At 37.9% G+C, this 23,662-nt stretch overlaps 1 protein-coding gene across 1 annotated transcript in view; it reads left to right on the forward strand.

Annotated features, from left to right (window-relative positions):
• RIMS1 (regulating synaptic membrane exocytosis 1) overlaps positions 1-23,662 on the forward strand; it is a 446,205-nt gene that overhangs the window by 241,138 nt on the left and 181,405 nt on the right. Inside the window, 2 exon segments of the mRNA XM_040983625.1 lie at positions 4,768-5,108; positions 9,626-10,488. Coding sequence (XP_040839559.1) covers positions 4,768-5,108; positions 9,626-10,488 — 1,204 coding nt within the window.

The following is a 23,662-nucleotide window of genomic DNA, read 5'->3' on the forward strand; positions in this document are numbered from 1 at the left end:
ACATCATCAACTTATAAGATTATAAAATGCAGTTGTTAATTCTTTGATTACAATTTAGTAAAACCTTTTTTAGCAAGCAACTTCACAAAATATACTAAAACCCTAACTATAATCACACTGATGACAGGAGCACTGCTTAAAGGTATTCTAAGATTTTATTCAATAATGTGATATTTTCTGCAACGTCCTCTTTAAGAATGGCTGTAAATATGAACATGTAGTGACAAAAAAAAACACATTTGTTTACTGTAGAATTCTGTTAACGTGAAGGAATGTAGAACGTTTAATGGTTAGGTAAGTGAAATATGTCTGTAGGATATTTATATTTATACTTATTGAAAGGTTGTATAATCCTTTAGAATCACAAGGAAATACTCATACTATAATATTAAAATGAGAAGTTGACCACAGATTTCCTGTGGACTCTAAGTTGTCTTTTTTATTTTTGCCTGGACAATGAAACCAAAATGTCATTCATAAAATAGTGAGCATGTCAGTGCACAACTCATTAAAAAGGAAAAACAGGTACATGACATATTTTATATTTTTTATTATTATTTTATGATACAGATCCATTGGCTCTGGGATTGCCCTTCTGCCTCCCAAGTGTTTCCCCTAAACATACACACTGATCTTCCCTCTAGTATTATGATGGGCAGTCCTTAATGAACAGTCGTAAGTCCATCATCCACTATTGAAATGTTTCCCAACATTGTAGGCATGGACAATGACAGAGAGTCCAGCATCCTACTGTCAGGATATATTCAACAGTTTCACCGGGAGTCCATCCTTCACTGGATGTGGAGATGCATACTGAACTGTGTCTCCACATCTGGACATGTCAGTCTCCACAACACTTCTACTACACATCCCCTTAAATACAGTGCCAGAAAACATGTATTTTATTTTATTTTTCAGAAATCAGCATAATACATTTTATAAACTTCCAAAGAGAAAAAATAAACTTATAGGAACAAAAAAGAAAATCAGGAAAATACAATATAACAAAAACTTAATGTGCTTTTTCTCTTCCTCTCAGTCATCTACTATTTTCTACTCTCTTGTTTCGGTTATTCAGCATTAAGATATGACCGTATAATTTCTTCCCCTCTTACACTGTAATAAATATTTTAACTGAAGACAGAAGTGTGAAAAATGAGTAAAAGTTTCAGAAAACACAACATCTATAGGTTAATTATCTCCAGTCTTCTGCCCTGCATGTTTTTTTTTAAATGGTAGTGTGCTTACTAGTTACAAAATACTAATGAATTTAAAATCAATTTTAAAATATATTCATAAAAAAGAAACTTTAATATAATGTCACTTTATTTTTTTGAAAGGGAAACTTTATGAATTGTGCTCACAATGCTCTCATGCTAGATATCTCAGACGAATAGTTATAAGCAATACATCTGTGTCAATATAAGCATTCTGGATCTCACCATAAAGAATAACCTTAGTAATATAACCAAGGGTAAATCTATGGCACATTTCTTATTCACTTCAGCTGAGTCTCTAAACTCTTCATGCGAAGGCAAATGAAAAGCAATTTTTTTTCTTGCTAAATCCAAAGCTTTATTCATATTATTTTCACTCTATATATAGTGGGAGACATAAAATTTTTATTTCTCTGTATAAAAAATTCCTGTTGGTTCCATAGTTGTCTACTATATTTCAGAATCATTCATTAAATGGAAAAGAATAAATGTAAAATGCTAATGGTTACAATAAAATTTTAGTTATTTGTCATTTTCCTGGAGTATGGTGAGTGGTTTCAGAAGCCAATTGGCATCACAACAGTCCGTCGAGTTGCATTTGATTATTTAACAACTGAATTGTTACCTAGTTATTGCACAAACCTGCTATAGTTTAGATGTGTCTGGAATATATCCTAGAGTATTAATCAGGATATAATTCAGTCTGAAAGTGTGTGTGTGTGTGTGTGTGTAAAGCATTATTTTTACAGATATAGTTGTATTTTATTTTGTTCTTTAGTTGCAAGTCTCCCTCCTTCGCTTTTATATTATGTGTGGCTTCAAGTAATATAATAACTAAAAACCAGTTCAAAAGAGAACCTAAAAATGCATGTGACAATGCTTCCTAATTCTTAGGAGACTCACGTTTGTATATTCCTGCTATATGAACCATGTGATGGGAGCTATATCGAAAACTATGTAAATGTCCTATTATAATCTGTTATATGTTTGTTTAACATATATGTGAGCACTTTTCCTTTTAATTGTCAAATTCTGTGGTATAAATAAACATAATTAAAATCCGGAGGTAGTATTTTAATAAACATATATCTTAATGTTTTTCTAATTCTGATTTTAAGTAGGAGGAAAAGTTAACATGTGTACAGCTAATTTTAAAATATAACTTCTAAAATGTTTTATACAACAAATAGATATTAACATTTAGTTTTAGGCAATACTTTCCTAAATATTAGGAAAAAATAAATGAAGTATTACAAAGTGAATAAATGATATACTAAAGCATTTGTTCTACTTTTACTCATTCAGTAATTATAACTTTTAAATTTCAAATGAGATAAAATAAATTGTAAGGTTACTCTTAGTTAATAATTACAGATTCTGTTGATTTTATTGACCCATTCACAATTCTGTACATATTCACAATATACTTGGAACTTAACGATGTACTTGGAACTGCACATATTTGGAACTTGCTCTCTGTAATGTTATCACTAAAATGTCCATGATCAAGCAATCAGGGCTTTAAGGGACTACATAAAATTGAAGAAGTGGTAATGCAATATGAAAAATAAATCCCTATTTTGCAAGCATTTTAAACAGAAGCTGCATTCCAAAAGTTTTGTATTTTAGTATGTGCTTAAGCAATGAACTATCTAGTTTAACATCTTAGTAAATGGGACTCAGATATCATTTATAGAACTTTATGTAGATGTAATAACTAACAGCTTTTGTCAACTGGCCTATTTCCATTTGCGACTTGGAAAAGTCCAGAGGAACGACTAAGCTTCATCAGTGCCAAACATTTAGAGCAAGCATTTCTTTTAAAGTCTTTGCTTTTCCCATATTATTAATTTGTCTGATTCTCCTTGCATGGAAGGCAGCTGTTTTTAGCGGTTCATCTCATGTGTGCATAGTGTGTGTGTATGTGTGTGTGTGCGTGTGCGTGTGAATGCATGCATATTCATATGACTTTGTTGTTCTCATTCTGGATTTGTTTTATTCTATGGCTATAGTTACATTTTCTCCCTGTGTATCTTAGTACAAACACATTTTTGTGTTTTTCTGTCAACTAAACATCACTGTTGCTATCTCATTTTTTTTCACTATATATAGGATTTCTTCATCCTTAGGCAATAATTTTGAATAATGATTGACTGAGTCAGGATTTGTAAAAACAAGGACCTGGAGTTTGTTAATCAGTTTTTCCTTAGGGTATTATTCATACAATCTAACATCAGAAATCAAAGGAAAGTAACTGAGGCAACAAGGACAAGATGAAATCATAGCAAAACAAAAGCAGAGGCACTCAGGCTATTTGTAGAGTTTACGGGGCTGCTGCCACCTTGTATTGTCCTGTGTCCATTGGTTTACTGGTTGTTAGCAGGTTGTTATTATTATTCAGTGTTTTGATGGCCACCATTCTCATTATTGAATTCATTTTGTATGTCATCAAGATGGGAGTAGATACGTAAGTTTACTTCAAGCGATTATGCATGTTTTAACATTTTTTTGTTCTTAATTTTTTTAATTTCATTTTTTAATACAGAGAACAGAGTTTGCATATCGTAGGTGCTGTTCCAAAAAGACAGCCCTACATCCCTAGCTCCTTTACTCCCTCATACCAGTTCTCACTTCCCTTTTTAAAAATATTTGCACAGGTATCATTTTAGTCCATGCTATATTCACAGGCTTAATTTTCCACTAATCATAATACTTAAGTGAAAGTAAAAAGACCACAAGACCACATTTCCACTGAAACAGAGACATGAGCCAAAAGAGCAGACGTATCCCAAAGTGACCATTTCATTCCTGTATCTTTTTTGTGTTCTATACATATCACAGAAAACTTTACGTTTTTCTTTACGAGCCTGGATTATTTTAATACGCATAATTTGTCAGTGGACATGTTTCTAAAAGAGTGTTGTAAATAGCGACCCTAAGGAAACGTTATATTTACATAGTCACATACAAAAAACTTACCCTCAGATTTTTGGCTTTAGTTACAGTGAAAGGGAAATGACAATTCATGGCGTAAAAATAATCTTAATTTAGTTTATACTGAATGAACTGTAAAAAATACTGTGACTTTTTTGGGGAGCTAATATTTTCTTTGTTTGATATGAATAACAATATTTAATGATTTTTTGAGAAGATATTGTCAAGGTGTTTTTAACATTAAAGTTTATGTAAATGTTAGTTTTATATGTCCTTATCACATTTTTCTATGCAATTAAATACCTCCCTTAGGACACATTTACTGGCAGGTATTTTAAATGACGCTTCAGAGTCAATCACAGAAAATATGATAGGTGACAGATACATGGTAAAAAGAAACTCAGAATCATCAAACTAGAAATGTTGATGTAAAAACAAGACAGTTCCCATAACAAGCAGTCATATATTATGCTGTGACTTGTACAAAATCATTTTTGCAAGAATAAATATGATCATATAGAATTGTTTTCTTCCACACAATGTATTTTAATGCATTGACAATAAATCATTTAAAACTATCATAAAGATTTTATATTTTCTCCTTTTCTTCAAATAGGTTATGTGGGTGTGCAATTTATGTCGAAAGCAGCAAGAAATTTTAACCAAATCTGGGGCATGGTTCTTTGGAAGTGGCCCTCAGCAACCGAGTCAGGATGGAACCCTGAGTGATACTGCTACAGGTGCCGGTTCTGAGGTCCCAAGAGAAAAGAAAGCACGACTCCAGGAGCGGTCACGGTCTCAGACACCTCTGAGCACAGCAGCTGTCTCCTCCCAGGATGCCACTCCTCCAAGTGGACCACCAGACAGGAGCAAAGGGGCTGAGCCTGTGCAGCAAGCCATTGGGCCCGACCAGAAGCAGGCTTCATCCAGGTCTAGAAGTGAACCTCCCAGAGAGAGGTAAAGTTTACTCACCCTGTAAGCAAAAGATCTTGTTTTTAATGAAAACCCATTTTCAAGACTTTGTAATTTTTACTTCTCAGGCTGCACATGGAAGGCCTTCCAGAGCCTGATGTGCTTTTTCTTTCTCTCTGGGATACATTATTCCTTAGGAGAGCTTGGTTGACAAGCTTTGGCTTCATGGGATGAACAGCTGCTTACATAAGCTTAGCCATCTGACAGCTGTTAACTTCCCATCTTGGAGTCACAGGTGTCTAGATCACTTTCAACTATAGAAGTAGTCCTTTTATTAAAAGTGTACTCTGAGAAAATATGATTTGGATATTGATTTATTGCAGGTAAGTCTTCCTTAAGAATATTTCTTTTATGTTGAGTCCCACAAAGTGACTAAAAATTAACCGCAGAAGGGAATGGATAGTATTCCTGGTATCTTCACAGTCATGTAGCCTGATGGAACAACTCCAATGGATGATCTTCTCAAGAACAGCCACTGGCTATAGGACAAGAGGGAGATGGAGGAGATGGCTGGCAACAGACTGAGTGGACAGGCTATCCTAGATTTTATCCTAAGCATGATGAAAATCCAATACACAAGATTTGGACAGATAACTTTACTTCAACTGATTGATTGGCAAAAATTTATTTATGGCCAGACATGATGCTACACACTAAGAAATATGGGAGTATTAAAAATTTTGATGGAGAATGCATATTATGAAGAAAACAAAACTATGCAGGAGTTTTAAAGATGTTGGCAACAAAATAATTCCATTTCTCCTTGAACCTTTTAAGTACTCTTCTGGCATCATTTTGGAGAAGTGGCTGTTGTTAAGACCTCAGCAAGGTCCAATTGCTTGTGTCTGTGAAAATCTTACTTGTCTCAGTGATGGAAAAAGCAAGGATTTCATTCCACTTATAAATAAAACCCATACCATAGATTAAGGACTTTATAATTAAGCAGATTATGAATCTAATCTTAGTTTTACCATGGTAAGTGGCAACAAGCCATTGCCAGTTATTAAACAGAACATGTGTTTATAACCTGGCAGACTGCAATTATTCAAGGAATATAACTGTTAGTCAAACCAGTTGGCAGTATATAGAGATGTTCCTCAACTTTAAGATGATATTGTGATTCAGTAAACCCATGAAAGTATGAAATTAAAAAACGCATTTAATACACCTAACTAAGTGAGCATGATAACTTTGCAAAACCATGTGCTGTAAGTTGTGGTCACCTTGTGGTTCTGGAATTTAACAGTAGCTAAAGCTTGCTGGACCTGTTCCTCATTGCAAGAGAATCTCCTATTACACATCACCAGCCTTGGAAAAGATCAAAACATAAGCTTTAAAGTACAGATCCACTGAATGTATATCCTCTCTGTACCATCATAAAATTTTTAAAAATATGTCAAGTCATCCCATGTTGGGGAGCACATATATTTACTGCAGAAAACCCTGCGCTAGGAATCAGGAGAGGTGAGGATTCTTAGGACATGGCCCTTTTCTCTGACATGCCCTATGGAAGAAATCATGTCATGGTGTGGTGAAGATAGATTCTTAAGTAAAAATCCAGGATGGTAATCTGGATAAGACAAGAAAATACTTGTCTACATCTTATACTCTGGGAGCCCCATCAAAAAAAAAAAAAAAGCCTCTGAGTTAAGCTTTTTTTTTTAAAGATTTATTTTTATTATTATTTTTTTTTTATTGGAAAGGTGGATATACAGAAAGGAAGATCTTCCATCAGATGATTCACTGCCCAAGTGAGCACAATGGCCGATACTATCCCAGTCCGAAGCCAGGAGCCTCTTCCGGGTCTCCCACGTGGGTGGAGGGTCCCAAAGCTTTGGGCCGTCCTCGACTGCTTTCCCTGGCCACAGGCAGGGAGCTGGAAGGGAAGTGGGGCTGCAGGGATAGAACCGGCGCCCATATGGGATCCCGGGCGTGCAAGGCGAGGACCTTAACCACTGCGCCACTGCGCCGGGCCCAAGTTAAGCTTTGAATTGTCATGGGAGGTGGGGTGGGCAGAAAGATTATAGGACAATGCAGAAGAGAATGTGTGTACTTAAATATTCTGAGAGAAAATTGGAAGAACGGAGATACCTCAGCAAAGCTAGAATTAATAGAATTTGGTGACAAAGTATCATTGGTGAAGAAGAGACAAAAATATTGAAAGTGTAATTTGAGTTCAGATAAAGGATGATATCTTTAAAAATAGAGAAAAAATTTAGAAATGTGACATTTCTGAGAAAACATACTTCTCTTTTTAACGTATAGTAAAAACTACAAAAAATGAGGATGATATTTGAATGCAGACTTTTTAACTTTTATAGAAAAAAAATTAAGGAGATTGATGAGGACAAATACCTTTGCTGTGACATAAATATGTAAAACAATAGTGAGTAAGCGACAGTTGTAGGAGAAGTAGAAAGGAGAAATGGGATTAGGAAACCTCCAAGAGGAACAGCATGGCAAAAATGATACTGTGCTTCAAGCTGTTGAGTAAAGCTTGACCCTGGGAAAAAAAGATCATATAAGGGCAAACTAAGAAAAAATGCAATTACTGGAGCTAGAATCGGGGAGAATACTCTTTCCATCCCCTTAGTACTCTAAACGTTCCTAAAACGTCTTCATAGATGATGTCTCGTTTTCAATCCTATCTATAAACTATGCAAGATAAGTGTTTATCACCATATTATGAAAAGTAAATGGATTCAGAATAAACATCTAATACTGAATGTTTTTACTGCAGTCAATGCATTCTCGTGCAAATATTTCATAATTGTTCATATTAGACCCCTTTTATTCTAAAATTATAATGCCCTTCTTACAGTTCCGACTTCAGATTCGGCTCACTTTTTTGTTGATAGGTTGATGTTATGTACCTGCCCCACACTCAGAAATCCCCTTTGTGTGCCTCTGCCATTTGAAAACGGTTCCCCTACCATGATCACCCTCTTCAGATTCACCCCTATTACATATCTTAGCAAAGAGTTTTACTATTATTACTGTTCATTTTCAGATGAAATGATCTTACCTTTGTGTCCTTCTGAGATCCTTAGAATTCCTGTGTAATGTTGTGTTGTCTCTATTTTAATTGTACATTACAACATAGAGTCAGAATGCTTAGCCTAGACACCTCCTGTACATAACTTGTAATATACTTACTGAAACTTTTCCAAATTATGTGCATGAAGAAGGGACAACCAAATGAAACATCTGTATAATTCAAGTATTGTCAAATACATCTCCCTCCCTCTTCGCTACTGTTTTCAATAGCCTGCAGGGAGAACTTGAACTTAAAACTTTTCTTCATTTGGATCATACTGTAAAATCATGGAGAGGAAAGAATACAGAGGAAGAATGAATAACAAATTCAATATTTCTATCATATTTCCATGAGCAAGTTAAAACCAAAGCTGTGGTTTATCCAGTTATTTTTTTAAAAAAAAAATTGTAACTGTTTTGAAATGTTTGGAGGCATAGAATGAAGTTAAAATTATTTTTATTCTGTTGAAGAAGTGTTATGAGATTTAATTTCTGAAATGTACACACTTGTATAACACTCATTTTAAAAATTCACTACAAAATACTGTCAGCATTTGAGCTGATGCTGTGGTGACACAGCAAGTAAAGTTGCCACTTAGAGCACTGGCATTCATTCTGGGTTTTAGGTTAGGTCCTTGCTGCTCTGCTTTGGTTCCAGCCCCCTGCTAAATGCCTGGAAAAGCAAAGAAGGTCCAGGTGGTTGGGCTCCTGAATCCCTGTGGGAGATGTGGAAGAAGATCCGGGCTCTTGGCTTTGTACAGGCACAGCTCTGGCCATTGCAGCCATTTGGGCAGTGAACCAGCAGATGAAGATCTCTGTCCCTCTCTGTGTAAATCTGCCTTTCAAATAAATACATCCTTAAAAAAAAAGATTGTCACTATGTACTAATATTTATATAAAATACATATATAGTATTGCAGCGATAATACACATTTATGCATCTTAACTGACAGATGCTAGCTCTGATTACCTGTCTCACTTTCCAAGTACCAGGCCTGGGTCAGGCTGAGGCTGGGGGCTGGGAGCTGAGTGCAGGTGTCTCATGGTGGGGGTGGAGAGAGCAGGAACCTGGATCAGGGTCACAGGTAAATGTAGATGGCCCAAGTGCCATGTCGCTGCCTCTCTGTTACCTTTTGCTTCTACGTTTTTTAATCAGTATTTTCATCAACGCTGTAAGTCATTAAGCGAAGGTTAGACTAAAACGTGTCCATTTATTGTTTTTCGATAGTTTTTATTCAGCAACTTCAAATGTAAAAAGTTTTAAGCCCTTGAATATACTGTCATGCAGAAGAGGCATTTTGAAAAGCTAACCAGCTATGCGGGTTTAATATGGTTCCTTACTATCTGTTTTTACATCGAATTATAATTAATCAGTTGAAATAAGAGTGGAAGTGCAAAGAAAGGAATTTCTCAAGTCTGGCCCTTCATGTAAGCTGCTCTGCCTGACATTCCTCTGTCTATCACAGGAAGAAGGCGCCAGGAGTGTCAGAGCCAAACGGCAAAGGGGCCCCGAAGAGCGAACGCAAACGGGTGCCAAAGACCCCTGCGCAGCCCGGGGACGGGGCCGCGGAGGAGCGGGAGAGGAAAGAAAGGCGGGAAGGCCGAAGGCTGGAGAAGGGGCGATCGCAGGACTACCCCGACGTGCCGGAGAAGCGAGAGGAGGGCAAAGCGGCGGACGAGGAGAAGCAGAGGAAGGAGGAGGAGTACCAGACCAGGTACCGCAGCGACCCGAACCTGGCGCGGTACCCAGTGAAAGCGCCGCCCGACGAGCAGCAGATGCGCATGCACGCCCGGGTGTCCCGCGCGAGGCACGAGCGGCGCCACAGCGACGTGGCGCTCCCGCGCACCGAGGCCGCCGCGCCGCCCGAGAGCAAGGCCGGCAAGCGCGCGCCGGCGGCCGCCAGGGCCTCGCCGCCGGACTCGCCGCGGGCCTACCCGGCTGAGAGGTCCGTGGAGGCCAGGGCGCCGGGGGCCAAGCCGCTCACGAACCACAGCCCGCCGGCGCCCAGGCATGGGCCGGTGCCCGCAGAAGCCCCCGAGCTCAAAGCGCAGGAGCCCCTCAGGAAGCAGAGCCGCCTGGACCCCAGCTCGGCCGTCCTCATCCGGAAAGCCAAGCGCGAGAAGGTGGAGACCATGCTGCGGAACGACTCCCTGAGCTCCGACCAGTCGGAGTCTGTGCGGCCGTCTCCGCCCAAGCCGCACCGGGCCAAGCGGGGCGGCAAGAAGCGGCAGATGTCGGTGAGCAGCTCGGAGGAGGAGGGCGTGTCGACGCCCGAGTACACGAGCTGCGAGGATGTGGAGCTGGAGAGCGAGAGCGTCAGCGAGAAAGGTGAGGGGCGGCGCCCGCGTGCGCCGGGGCGCGAGGGGCGCGGGGCGCAGGTGCGCGCGTGCAGAGACCGCGGGGCAGGCGGTGCCTCCACACGGGGCAGGCGGTGATGGACCCGGAAGAAGGTCGCAGTACGTGCTTATTCAATGTCTGGCCGTTTAAATCCTAACTACCAGCTCCGTCATTGGGTTACAGGACTTCTTATAGGTTCTTGTGGCTGTCATTCTGAGAAATTAAGCATTACAATCTTGAGTTTCTAAGTTATTTTGGAACGCACTTATTTGTCTGCGAAAAGTAATATCTTTTCTGGAAAAGCAGTTATCCTACAGAAGGAAATATATATTTTTGCCCACAACTTTGATGGTATGCTGTTCTGATCACGGAGGTAGCATCTTTATACATTTCAGAATAATCTTTATACTTTTTGAGGAATTTATTTCACAAATATTGCGTTATGTAAGCTGTTATATGTTGTGTTTGGGTAGTAATGGACTATCACATTCAAAGCACTGCTTGATGAACTGGTGCTCTTACTGTAATTCTGCACTCTACAACACTATAGCTATGGGTAACTATTTAATTAACTTTAGAAAAAAATTAGTTGAGCAGTTGTGTGAACCTCGTCTCCAGTGCTCGAGAGTGATAATTACACAAAGTTCCTTTAGAGAGGCTGCTCTGAGGAAATAGTTCACATTAAAAAGTACGGGCTTGCTCTGAACTCTCAGAGTGTGGCTGTGCACTGGGCTTACACTGGCTGCAGTCTCAGATTTGATGGTGCTGGTTGCTGTTGGCATGGTAGTGTTGTCCCCTTTGGGTGTTTCCTAATGAATCTGTGCAAGAGGTCTTCAAGAAGGGCGTGGGAATTGCTTAGTTTCAAAAAAAAAAATATATATATATGCATAGGTTTCCGAATTTCTTGCATCCAAATAAGTTTTCCTTTCTTCCCATTTCCCAGGTACTTTCTGAATTACCATCATATTTAGAGGAACTATATTTGGATTTTTGGCTTGGCTTTAAGTTGACAGATCATATGCTAAATATTATAAATGTTACTAAAATCTATTTGTTTTCTGATTTCACCTCTACAGAATGTGTCATGCACACACCATATAAGTATATCCCCGTATCATCTCATACTTGTATATAGGAGAAGTTAGAAAAGCTTACTCTGTGATCACCATCCAACATGAAATAGATTTCTTTGAAATCTGCATACATGTAGACAGATACATACACACATAATCAGTTTGGCTTTGCCAGGTCACTTTCTAGTGACTTTGTAAGTTGAATATTGTCTAGGAGTATGTATTGTCTTTTCATAGCTCAGGTGATGAGAACCCCTTGACTGTGTTCATTCCTAAAATATAAATAGATATACTAATTTGATCTGCAGATATTACTAATTAAAATGCATGTAAATATTTCCTAGTCCTTATAAGAGGTCTGAGCAGCAGCTTTTATTGAATATATGTGATAAATCACAGTTGGGGGCCCGGCACGATAGCGTAAGGGTTAAGGTCCTTGCATGAGTGTGCCGGGATCCCATATGGGCACCAGTTCTAATCCTGGCAGCTCCACTTCCTGTCCAGCTCCCTGCTTGTGGCCTGGGAAAGCAGTTGAGGATGACCCAAAGCCTTGGGACCCTGCATTCGTGTGGGAGACCTGGAAAAAAGTTCCTGGCTCCTGACTTTGCATCGGCATAGCACCGGCCGTTGCAGTCACTTGGAGAGTGAATCATTGGATGGAAGATCTTCCTTTCTGTCTCTCCTCCTCTCTGTATACCCGGCTTTCCAATAAAATAAATACACCTTTTTAAAAAAATCACAGTTGGTATGGAATCAAACACAATTGAACCCCCAAATTTATAGTAACAGCAGCTGATAAAAGAAAACCTGAAGTATTTGTAGAGCTGGAACTGATGGATTATGGTGAATTTATTGCGTCTACACACAGTGTCCTGTCATTGGGAACTTATGCTGGACAATTTGGCAAGTACTTGGAATGTATACAATTCTGAAGTTTTTAAACTTCGTCTATGGGAACCCATGCAAAGGCTCAATAGCTAGATCCTTACCTTGCAAGTGTTGGGGTCCCATAGCGGCACCAGTTCATGTCTGGGCTGCTCCACTTCCCATCCAGCTCCCTGCTTGTGGTCTGGGAAAGCAGTGGAGAATGTTCCAAAGCCTTGGAATCCTGCATCTGTGTGGGAGACCCAGAAGAAGGTTCTGGCTCCTGGCTTCAGAAGGTTTCAGGTCCGGCTGCTGTGTCAAATTGGAGTACAAGCCAGCGGACGGAGGATCTTCTGTCTCTCCTTTTCTCCATAAATCTCACCTTCATTTCCAATATAAATAAGTAAATCTTAAAAAAAAAATATGCGCTTATCTGACAGCATTGCTTTGTCTTAACAGTTAAACTTATCTTAAATAAATGTCTTGAATATATTTAACAAAAGAACAAAGTAGTTGTCCTATGATAGCCATTTTTATGATATTATAAAATTATAATATTACATACCTTTATAGCCAATTAGAACTCAGGAGTTAAAAAATAAACGTGAACTATAAAGCATATGCCACTTAAGTAATGCAGATATTTTATGATTTCATACTTAATTAGAAATATCGCCATCTTTAATAACCATTAATATTCTTACTAGCAAACCCTTCCATAGCCTATTCACGATGATGTTGAAGGCCAGCCCATCATCATCTTCAGCATCCTGAGGCACTGCATGAATTACCTAACCTGCTTAAGTCTCTGCTCTCTTACTGCTTGAGAGGATAAACCTATCTAAAGTTGTTGAGTGATATAGATGAGATGATGTAAGTATAATAGGATTGTAGATTAGTATTCTTCCTGTCTCAATTTTCATGAAGTGCCTATGTTTTCTAATACAGCCATGACGTCTATTGGACATCTGTAATATAGAAACAAAAGGTTTAAGGGCCCATTGCAGTAGCCTAGCAGCTAAAGTCTTCGCCTTGCACATGCCCGGGATCCCATATGGGCTTCAGTTTTAACCCCAGTGGCCTGCTTCCCATCTAGCTCTCTGCTTGTGGCCTGGGAAAGCAGTTGAGGACGGTCCAAAGCCTTTGGGCACTGCACCTGCATGGGAGACCCGGAAGAGGTTCTGGGCTCCTGGCTTCAGATCAGTACAGCTCCAGCCATTGCAGCTACTTGAGGAGTGATTCAATGGATGGAAGATCTTCCTCTCTGTCTCTCCTCCTCTCTGCATATCCGGCTTTCCAGTTAAAAAAAAAAAAAGTATTTGAAAGAAAGGAAGAAATTAAAGGTTTAGGAGAGTTTTAAGTCTTACAGACCCAGAGGGATCAGAAGGACAATAATGACCGGGAAGAGACTACTGGTCAAGGTATTATCTCCAAGGAATAAAATTTAGAGGGAGTAAAAGAAGCTTAAGTTGGGACCTGTGAAGCATCTTAGCAGGCTAATCTTCCACTTGTAACACCAGCATCCCACATGGTGTCAGTTCATGTCCCAGCTACTCTGTTTCTGATGCATTCTAGTGGTAATGGGCAAGGAAAGCAGCAGAGGATGGCTCAGGGCCTTAGGTCTCTGCACCCATGGCTTGTAGCTTCTGACTGGTCTACCTCTGACCATTGCGGCCACTTGGGAGTGAACCAGCAGATGGAGGATCTCTCTGTTCCTCCCCCCGCTTTGTGTAACTCTGACTCTCCAGTTTAAAAAAAAGTCATAAAAAATGAAAGAAAAAAGGAAAGATTGCATTTTGAGTACGTCTCATAGGTTTGCTAATGCAGCTTATGGGCTACACATAATAAACAAGCATTTAATGCATCATTTATTATCTGCTTAATATGTGTATATTGTTCTTATTGATATTACTATTATTATATTACTATATTACATTGGTTACAATACTAGAAAATATATGTTTAGCATTTTTTGTGGCTGTACTGGGATTAAAAAGATAAGTTTGCTCTTCATCCACATTCAACTTGCCCTTTATTGGTAAAAATAAAAAATACTGATTAATTATACAATAAGTTTAATGAATGCCACAAAGAAAGCTTTACTCCTCATATATTGATATAATTTTGCTATGTGTAAAGTTCTTCAATAACAAAAAGATATTCTTGCAAAGTGATATTTTAAAAAGTCTAGATTTAAAATAATCTTCTATATGTAATTTAATTTTGTTCACATGGACACACACACACACACACACACACACACACATGAATATTGACAGTAAGCTACACCAATGGTGTTTTAGGTTTATTTAAAGCCTGAGCTTAACTGCCACCTACAGTAAAAGTAGATGCTGTCCATATTGTTACTGCAAGGTGGGGAAAGTTGGGGTTAGTGTTGTGGTGCAGTGGGTTAAGCCACCAGTTATGATGCTGCCATCCCATTTTGAGTATTTGAATCCTGGCTACACTGCTTTGAATCTTGCTCCCTGATAATATGCCTGGAAGTGTAGCAGAAATAACTCAGGGATTTGGGGATCCACTACCCAAAAAGGAGACCAAGATGCATTCCTGAATCTTAGCTTCCTCCTGGTCCTGTTCTAGCTGTCAATAGGGATTGGAAATGTGAACTAGCATCTGGAATATCACTCTGTCTCACTCTCAGTTTCACTTTTACTCTTTCCCTGATTTCTACCGCTTTACTTCAATGAATGAATCATTTGTAGAAATTGGGAGAAAATGAACATCTTTTGTCTTTGGCTTATAATTGTTAATATAAGTAGCTCTACCTAACCCCCCCCCCAAAAAAAAGAATGAACTAACTGTTGCTTTTAAAATACTGATTTGATTTAAATGAAAGGTTTAATTCGTTGAAAATTTGTGGTGAAAATGTGTGTCTCTAAGGAATTGAGTGAAAGGGCTAAGAGTAATAAGGAAGACACAGTGTTGCCAATACAGAAGCCAGAACTAATTTAAAACAGAGCATAGAATCATTGCTGCCTGACCCAAGGGAGTGAGCTGCTTACACGTGCAAGGAACTTAATGTGTATGCCCCTACAGCAACAGGTGCATCTGTAGGCCCAGAGACATCCGATACGCGAAGCTGAAAGGATGCAAAGGAGAGAAGAGTAAAATGTCCATGAGCTTTGACATTAAAAGGAAAGAAAAAGTAAGAGCTAAATTTATTTTCACCTCTCATCAGAAATAAATTCTAAAGTTTATCAGTACTTTTGAAGTTTTGGGAAAAATCATTTTGAAAATCTGTGCTATACACGTTTAAACTGTTACTCAAAAATTCATTTCTCAGAAATCCTACTTTTCAGTCTTTTGAGAAGTTCAATTGTTAGATGCACTCAAGAATATTTAGAAAATAAGAAACAAATACAGTTGAGTAAGTCCTGGAACCCAGAGAGAAGAAATAATGGAATTTCACTGTGTGAAAGAAACAGTCTGTCCAAATAAGAACTGGAGATTATTTTAGGAGATTCCAAAAAGAGTATCCTTATTAGGAGCAATGTCTTCAATCCCAAGAAATATGTAATAAACCATGACTTACCTGCCGTGATTGATTGGTGAAGAAAACTGCTGTCTTCTTTCAACAACAGAAGCCATTGGAAGTTCTTTGGTACAAACCATTGACCTGTTAACATAAGTGTCTAGGTATGTTTACCTGTGGGGGAACAAACCCAACAGTGCATCTGCAGAAAAGGAAATTAACTTTTGTACATTGAATTTTCTTGGTTCTGAGGTGTTTATAAATAATATTATAATATTGCTTATCAGTTTTCAGCATTTAGAATCTACCTGTCCAACATGGAATATTAATAGATACATATAAATACTGTGTCCATGTCAAACTAAAGGTACCTTTTGAGAGCAGAGTGTTTAGGGAAGAGAAGAAGGAATATGTAATTATGTTATATTTTTCTCTAAAACTCTCTTCAAGAACTGTTTTCCAGAGTTAGGGACTGGCATCGTGGCATAGCTGTCATAAAGCACCTGCCAGTGTGCAAGCTTCCCATACTGGCACCAGTTCAAACCCTGAGTGTTCAACTTTTGATCCATCTTCCTGCTAATGCACTTGCGAAAGCATCAGAGCTGGCCTAAATGCTTGTGCTTTTGCACCCATGTGAGAGACCTGAAGAAGCTCCTGGATCCTGGCTTCAGACCTGCTTAGCTCTAGCCTTTGGGCCGTTATGGGAGTGAGCCAGCAGATAAAAAATATCTGTTTCTTTCTCCCTTTAACTCTGCCTTTGAAGTAAATGAATAGAACTTAAAAAAATGTTCAAAGTTAAAAGATCCTGTTCAGGCTTTAGGACAAGAAATAGAAAATTAGGTATATTTAATGCAGAATTGCGAGAGCAAAACAAAATGTAGTAAGTGTAAATTGTATAAAACTGTTTTTGAAAGCAAAATAATGATGTCAATGAAGTGAGTTAAAACATTCCCTTTAGTTTGTTGTAACTACTGATAATTTGTTAACTTTGATTAATGTCCCAAATAATGAATTCAGTACATGGAGATGAATTCTTTAACAAAGAGAGCTTTTTCTCCATTAGAGGAACCAAGGAAACAAATATTTTAAAAGAAGGTTGGATAATGGAATTGATAGTATGGGCTGAAGAGACATGAGGTGAAAAGAATTGCAGTAACTATTATTAGTATTAATATTAGTATTAGTATTAGTATTAGTAATTTGCCCATTATCAGAAACTGAAGGGAGCAGTGTGTTCATGTTAGCAGTTAGAAGCTCATGACAGCAGTGGGCTCACATGAAATTGTATCAGCATTGACTTATCTTTTACACTAATTCATTCTTAATTTTTTATTATTCATTAATCTTTCATTGAAAATTATTTTCCAGGCTTTGGGAACATGTTGGTTTGAACATGGTTGTGCTTTTTCAAGATACTGTTTGATTTTTCCAAGTGCTTCTCCTTTGACCCCTCTCCCACACAAAGAACACAGCTTTTGAGACAATTGCCGCCACCTCTTATCCTCCACCCAAATGCTTCTTCTACTCTCTTAATTTGTCCTGTTAATCCCAGCAAAGGGAAAAGATCACAGTTTGACATATGACAATCCTTGAGTAGGTTGACATTTAATAAGGATGCCCAGTAGTTCTACCTGGCCAGAATTCCACTGGTATTACAAGACACTGGGATAAGAGCTGGTATAAATGAAAGAGAAATTGAAGGAAAGATAAATTTAATTCTTTCTCACAACCTCTGAAAGGAAGATGCATGATTTTGGTTATTAGATGTTTCAGTTTAAGTGCCCTGAAGAGAGTCTAATTTCTTCTTCCAGTGGACATTAGTTGCCTTAATCATTTGTGCAGATTAAACCTTGACAAAGGATTAAGAGGACATAACTATTTTCTCACTCGTTCACTCTGTGTGTGTGTGTGTGTGTGTGTGTGTGTGTGTGTATGCCCTTAGCTAATTTCTGATTTCCAAGAACACCCATGAAAGAAAAATGTAGAAATTGTTTTGGTGATAGTCTAGACTTTCAGTTTAAAATTATGGGGGATGTATAAATAACTGAAAAATTTCCTTGATCCTAATATAGGATCTACAACTAAGAAGAAACTTTCTAAAAAGAATGCAATTAAATCTGTAAATATAACATGATTATACCCAATTATATTTTACCCAGATTAGTCAATAGCTGGAAATATTAAGTCATTGAGTTTCATCTGAATTTCCTATTCTAATGTCAGGAGAAACTAAATAAAAATCTGGGTTATTTTCAAAAATAATCTTCTATATGTTTAAAATTTTAAATATAGAATATTTTAAAAGTTGTGTAACTAAAAGTCATTGTAGGAGGAAATGTTTCTGTTGAAGGCTATTTCGAAAAAATCTCGGTCAGTTGTTTCTTCAGTATCCTTTTAAACTGCAGACTCATGCTGCAGTGTTTTTGACCCGTTTTCTCCAGTGAATGAAAACGTTGTCCTCACTTTTGGTTCGATTTAAACAGACTGACTAGAGCTCAGACCTGGGTGAGACTTTAGAAGCAAGCACAGTCTCTCTTCACTATTGAACAGAGATGGAAATGTTATAGTTGTGAAGATGTACCTGACTAGCTTACCTGGAAGTTGTTTTCTCTCTGCATGCTGGGAGAACTGGGAACTAATCTGCTCCCCAGCTGCAGCCAGATCCTGTGAGGGTTCATAGCTTAGGCAGTGCTGCTACTTGATCCTTCTGCGATCTGGCCCCATCTTTGCAATCTGGCTTCTAAAGTCCTTCTGAGACTAGGTGCTGACTCTGGACCTGGTTCTGCTGCTCATATCCCAGGTTCCTGGCTCTTGGTGACAGCTTGATTCAGCTGTCCAGGGCTCTCTACGACTATATATTTGTCCTTGCTCCTCTGTGTCTGGGAGTTTCAGCCTGGATCCATGGACACTGGCTTCACTGATTGCAGCTACCATGCTGGACACTGCTATATCCACATACTGCTTTTCATTACATTCTTCTTTACACATGTGAACATGTGATTCTTACTGCTTTTCTGAATTTACTGCTTAATGCCAGTGACCATCTTCTTTGTAGATCTTATTCAACTTGCTAACCTGAACTTCTGCACTTGAGTCTTGTTTAAAAACCCCTGTTCCACCCTAGATCTATTTTTTTTTAAGATTTATTTTTAGTATTATTTTTTTTTTATTGGAAAGACGGATATACAGAGAGGAGAGACAGAGAGGAAGATCTTCCGTCCGATGATTCACTCCCCAAGTGAGCGCAACAGCCAATGCTATGCCGATCCAAAGCCAGGAGACTCTTCCGGGTCTGACACGTGGGTGCAGGGTCCCAAAGCTTTGGGCTGTCCTTGACTGGTTTCCCGGGCCACAGGCAGGGAGCTGGAAGGGAAGTGGAGCTGTTGGGATAGAACCGGCGCCCATATGGGATCCTGGGCGTGCAAGGCGAGGACCTTAACCACTTGAGCCACCTAAATTTAGTGAACTCATCTGAATCGGCTCTGTACCAATTGAGGCAACAATTGTTACCAGTTTTCTAGGACTGCCATTATAGTGTTCTGAAAACTGGGTGATCTAAACAAAGGAAGATTATATTCTCATAATTGGAGGCTACAAGTCTGAGATCAAGGAGTTAGAAATGTGATTGCTTATGAGGAACATGAAGTCAGGATATTTTCCTGGTGAAAGTGACCGTCTTCTCCCGGGGTCTATTCTCTGTCTCTTTCCAAATATCCTCTTCCTATAAGGATACTAATGAAATCATATGCGGGCCTCCCTAATGACCTAATTTTAGTTCAGCTACCTCATTAAAACTCTGAAAGCTTAGTTGAATTCTGATACACTTAAAATCCCCATAAATTAGTTTCAGAGGGGAGTCCGTTCAACTCATAATAATATCCATAGAAAGAAAGAGATCAGATTCTGTAAATGTCTGTACACATACCTGACAAATACTGATGGCTAGCATTTGTCTGCACTATTTTTCCTATGAAAAAATGACTGTCAAGAATCCTAGTGAGTATACTTTATGTAAGGAATTTAATTTCAAGACCATGAAAACACAACTAATTTTAGGCATAGCCAGAGTCTCAATGCCCTGAGCTTGTTACCATATTTATGACTATATGTACCTCATTAACTGACACATAGCAAGTATTCAATAAATTCAATATATTCAATAAATGTGCAATAAAATTTCTGTGAGATTAAACAGGATTGTAGGGTCATGTATGTTACAGGAACTGGAGTTTCTGTAACATGTATGTTACAGAAACCTGGAGTGGTAAATTTTTTGATTCTGGAGACAGGAATAAGCAATGAGAGACAGACTTTGACTCTTCCGGAGAAAGTCAGTCTAAAGTGAATTGGAAGGAACGTAAGGATTCCTGGTCAAGGGAACAGGTTTTCATTCTAGCTCTGTAAACAAGTGTGTTATCTGGAGTGACAGAATGTATTGAATCACTAATCTTCATCTTCAGATGTACCTAAAACATCCTCATCTGCTTTTAAAAGTTAAGGTAGGGAAAGCATCAAAAGCAGTTTCCGGTATAGTCAGTGTGGAATAGCGTCCCTATTTATTTCAATGTGTAACTGAATTGAGTTGACTAGTTAGTGCCCATTTTAATCAAATTAGGAGCTTTTCATAAAAGATACAAGTGTTCAGATTCCAAGCCTAGACATTCTGACTTAATTGTTCTGATTTGGAAGCAGACTTTTGTTACTGGTTTTAGAATTCTTGTCAGTAATTCCAGTCTTTAAGGACTTTCCTAAACCTCAGATCTGACCCTTCAGAAGTTATGAAGTATTTTTCCATCAGAGATCTTGTTCTGTGTCATTCTATGAACCTTCTATGAAAAGCTATACACTTATTAGGGGGCACAGTTGACAAGAAATAAGATCTGAAACAACTCAAGTTTGGAAGTTAAATAAAGAATTGTGTGAGTACAGATATATTTTAGAATTCCAAGTTAGGAAACTTGAATTCATTTTATACCCAAAGAGTAGAAGCACAAAAGAAGAATGCATTAAGCCAAGAAATATTAGTAAGTAGAAAATCTGTGTTGAAAGAATACAAGGGAATATGAACATGATGGATTCTGCCTAGATGAGCCCTACTATGCTTGGCAGTATATAAATGAAGGAGAAACTTATAAACAGAAGGAATGCCTTGAAAATATTTGCAACTGAAGCTAAAAGTTATTCTTGTTTTGATAGATGATAAATGGGAGCATACTTTTCAGATTCTAAAAGATTATGACATAGTAACTTATCGCCTATCACTTTATTAATCTGATTAGCTGAAGATTGAAATCTGAAACCTTCAATCAGGTGAACTAAATGTTGAAAATAATTTAAATTTTAGAACTGATTTTTTTCTCCTATTTATAATTCTTGATATAACTTTTAAGTTTAGAGATTTAATTGCCAGGCATTTGGAATAACTACTGCAGTCAGTACCTTTTTGTTAGATGACTGGAAATGTTTTGTTTCTTGTGTAATTATAGTATTCTTTACTTTTTTCCCTGGAATTATGTAATCATTTTAGTAATTTAGACATTAATTCCTAGAACTATTAGTAGAGATCAATAGTATTATCACCTTAGAGTTGACATATATTTTAAAGAAAGAGAAAAAAGCTTAATTATTCACAAATGAGTGAGGAAAAGAGGCTGAGAGGTTAATTAACATAATCCTTGTAAAAAAGAAGAGCTTTAAATTAAGATACTGAGTGCAAAGGGAACCTTTGCTTTGAGAGACTATATGAGTCAGGTTAGACCATCAGGTCTTTGGGAAACTATGAGTTAAATGAAGTACTGCAGGCCTTGTAATTTTCAACTAATTGAAGAATTATGCTAGTAATTGAATTTGTTCAAACGCAAGCACATTTGATGTTTGCAATACAAAATAATAGTAATAAAAATATTTTTTTAATTTCTCAAAAAAAAGAACTCAGTGAAGTGTAAATTGTAACATTTAATGACTGGAATCCTCACTTCTAATATATTTATGTTTAATTTATAAAATTATATCTTAAAAATGTATCTGAATACACATTTTATAATAGGGCAGATGTTTCTAACTGTATTGATATTTATAACAAAATGGAAATTGGTTTACTTTTCAATGTTGGCAGCAAAATATGAGGCAAATTGAGACTCTATGATGGACTATGTCAATCAATGGATTCTTCAAAGACCTCATAGTGCTTGGAGTGGCAAGATTCGTAACTGGTGAACTATCAAAACCACTTGAGCAAGAGCCTCGGAGTATACCCTACATGCGGGACCTGGGGAGTGTGGGAAATTGGGTGGGCCTTCTCCCTTAATACCCCCCTTTAAACATGAAGGAAACAATATGAAAATAATAGTCTTACCCACTTTCCTATAGCCCTTGAACCTTTTTACCCTAATTAACTATGTAAAGATTGTCAAAAATATAATATAATAAAATATAATAAAAATATAATAAAAAATACAAAAATTTAAAAAATAAAAAAATGGTAAAATGTAATAAAAGAATATTGTATATCCATGCCAACCTTGACATATATTCTTTGTTTTTTTTTAAAGATTTATTTTTAGTATCTTTTTATTGGAAAAGATATACAGAGAGGAGAGACAGAGAGGAAGATCTTCTGTCTGATGATTCACTCCCCAAGTGAGCGCAACGGCCGATACTATGCCAGTCCGAAGCCAGGAGACTCCTCTGGGTCTCCCACGCGGGTGCAGGGTCCCAAGCCTCTGGGCCATCCTCAACTGCCCTCCCGGGCCACAGGCAGGACGCTGGAAGGGAAGCGGGGCTGCCGGGATAGAACCGGCGCCCATATGGGATCCCGGACGTGCAAGGCGAGGACCTTAACCACTTGCGCCACCGCGCAGGGCCCGACATATATTCTTATATGTTATTAGTATAAGCAATATACTGCATGATATATTTTCAAAGAATGCTTGTATGTATATATATGATAAAATGTATCATACAATCATATATTGACATATTTTCAAAGAATATGTATATATAGAACAAACTGTTGAGTATATATAGGTGGCAAGTTAACAGTTACCCTCTGTTTTTCTTCTATGTTCTTTTTATTTCTAAACTGCTACCATGTGTATCTTCCCTAACAGCTTACTTACTTCAGCTGTTCTCTTTCCCCTTTAGGCTTTACTTTTTTTTTTTTTTATATTTCTTATCTTAGATAAACCAGATTGTTTTTCATATGTGTTTATTTCTTCTACGGTATTGCACATATCTTTTTTTTTAAATCATTAATGAAAACTCTAACTTCTCAGTGCAATACTTAATTTTTTTTGAACAAGACGTAACAGCATATCATTATCTCCATAGAAGAAAACTTCAGTGTGCTTTAACTTATCTGTAATATTTTCCACTTTGATCTTTTCCTCTGTAGTGTTGTTGTCCTGAGTTTTAGGTCCAGCTTGTTTTTATGCACCCATGTGAGAGGATGGTAATATTTGGGTATATAGTATAGTATTTGTTTCTAAGTCACAGGAGTACAGCATATTTGCAGTGACAGCCTTGGTAGGTGGACTGAAGTTAACTTGTAGCCAAGGTACCTGGCTGAATTTTAGTTGGACTGATATCTTTTCTCTCACATGGGCAGAGCATTGCAGCTCCAGCATCCTCCATGGGGACCTGTTTTGACTTTCTTCTCACACAAAAGTTCCAGCCACCCTCACCATGTGTTGGTTCTAGATTACAGTTCCACATGTGATTCATTATGCTTTGCTCT

Source organism: Ochotona curzoniae, unplaced genomic scaffold, assembly GCF_017591425.1.
Source record: "Ochotona curzoniae isolate NIBS_2020 unplaced genomic scaffold, NIBS_Ocur_1.0 contig_3819, whole genome shotgun sequence".
NCBI lineage: Eukaryota > Metazoa > Chordata > Mammalia > Lagomorpha > Ochotonidae > Ochotona > Ochotona curzoniae.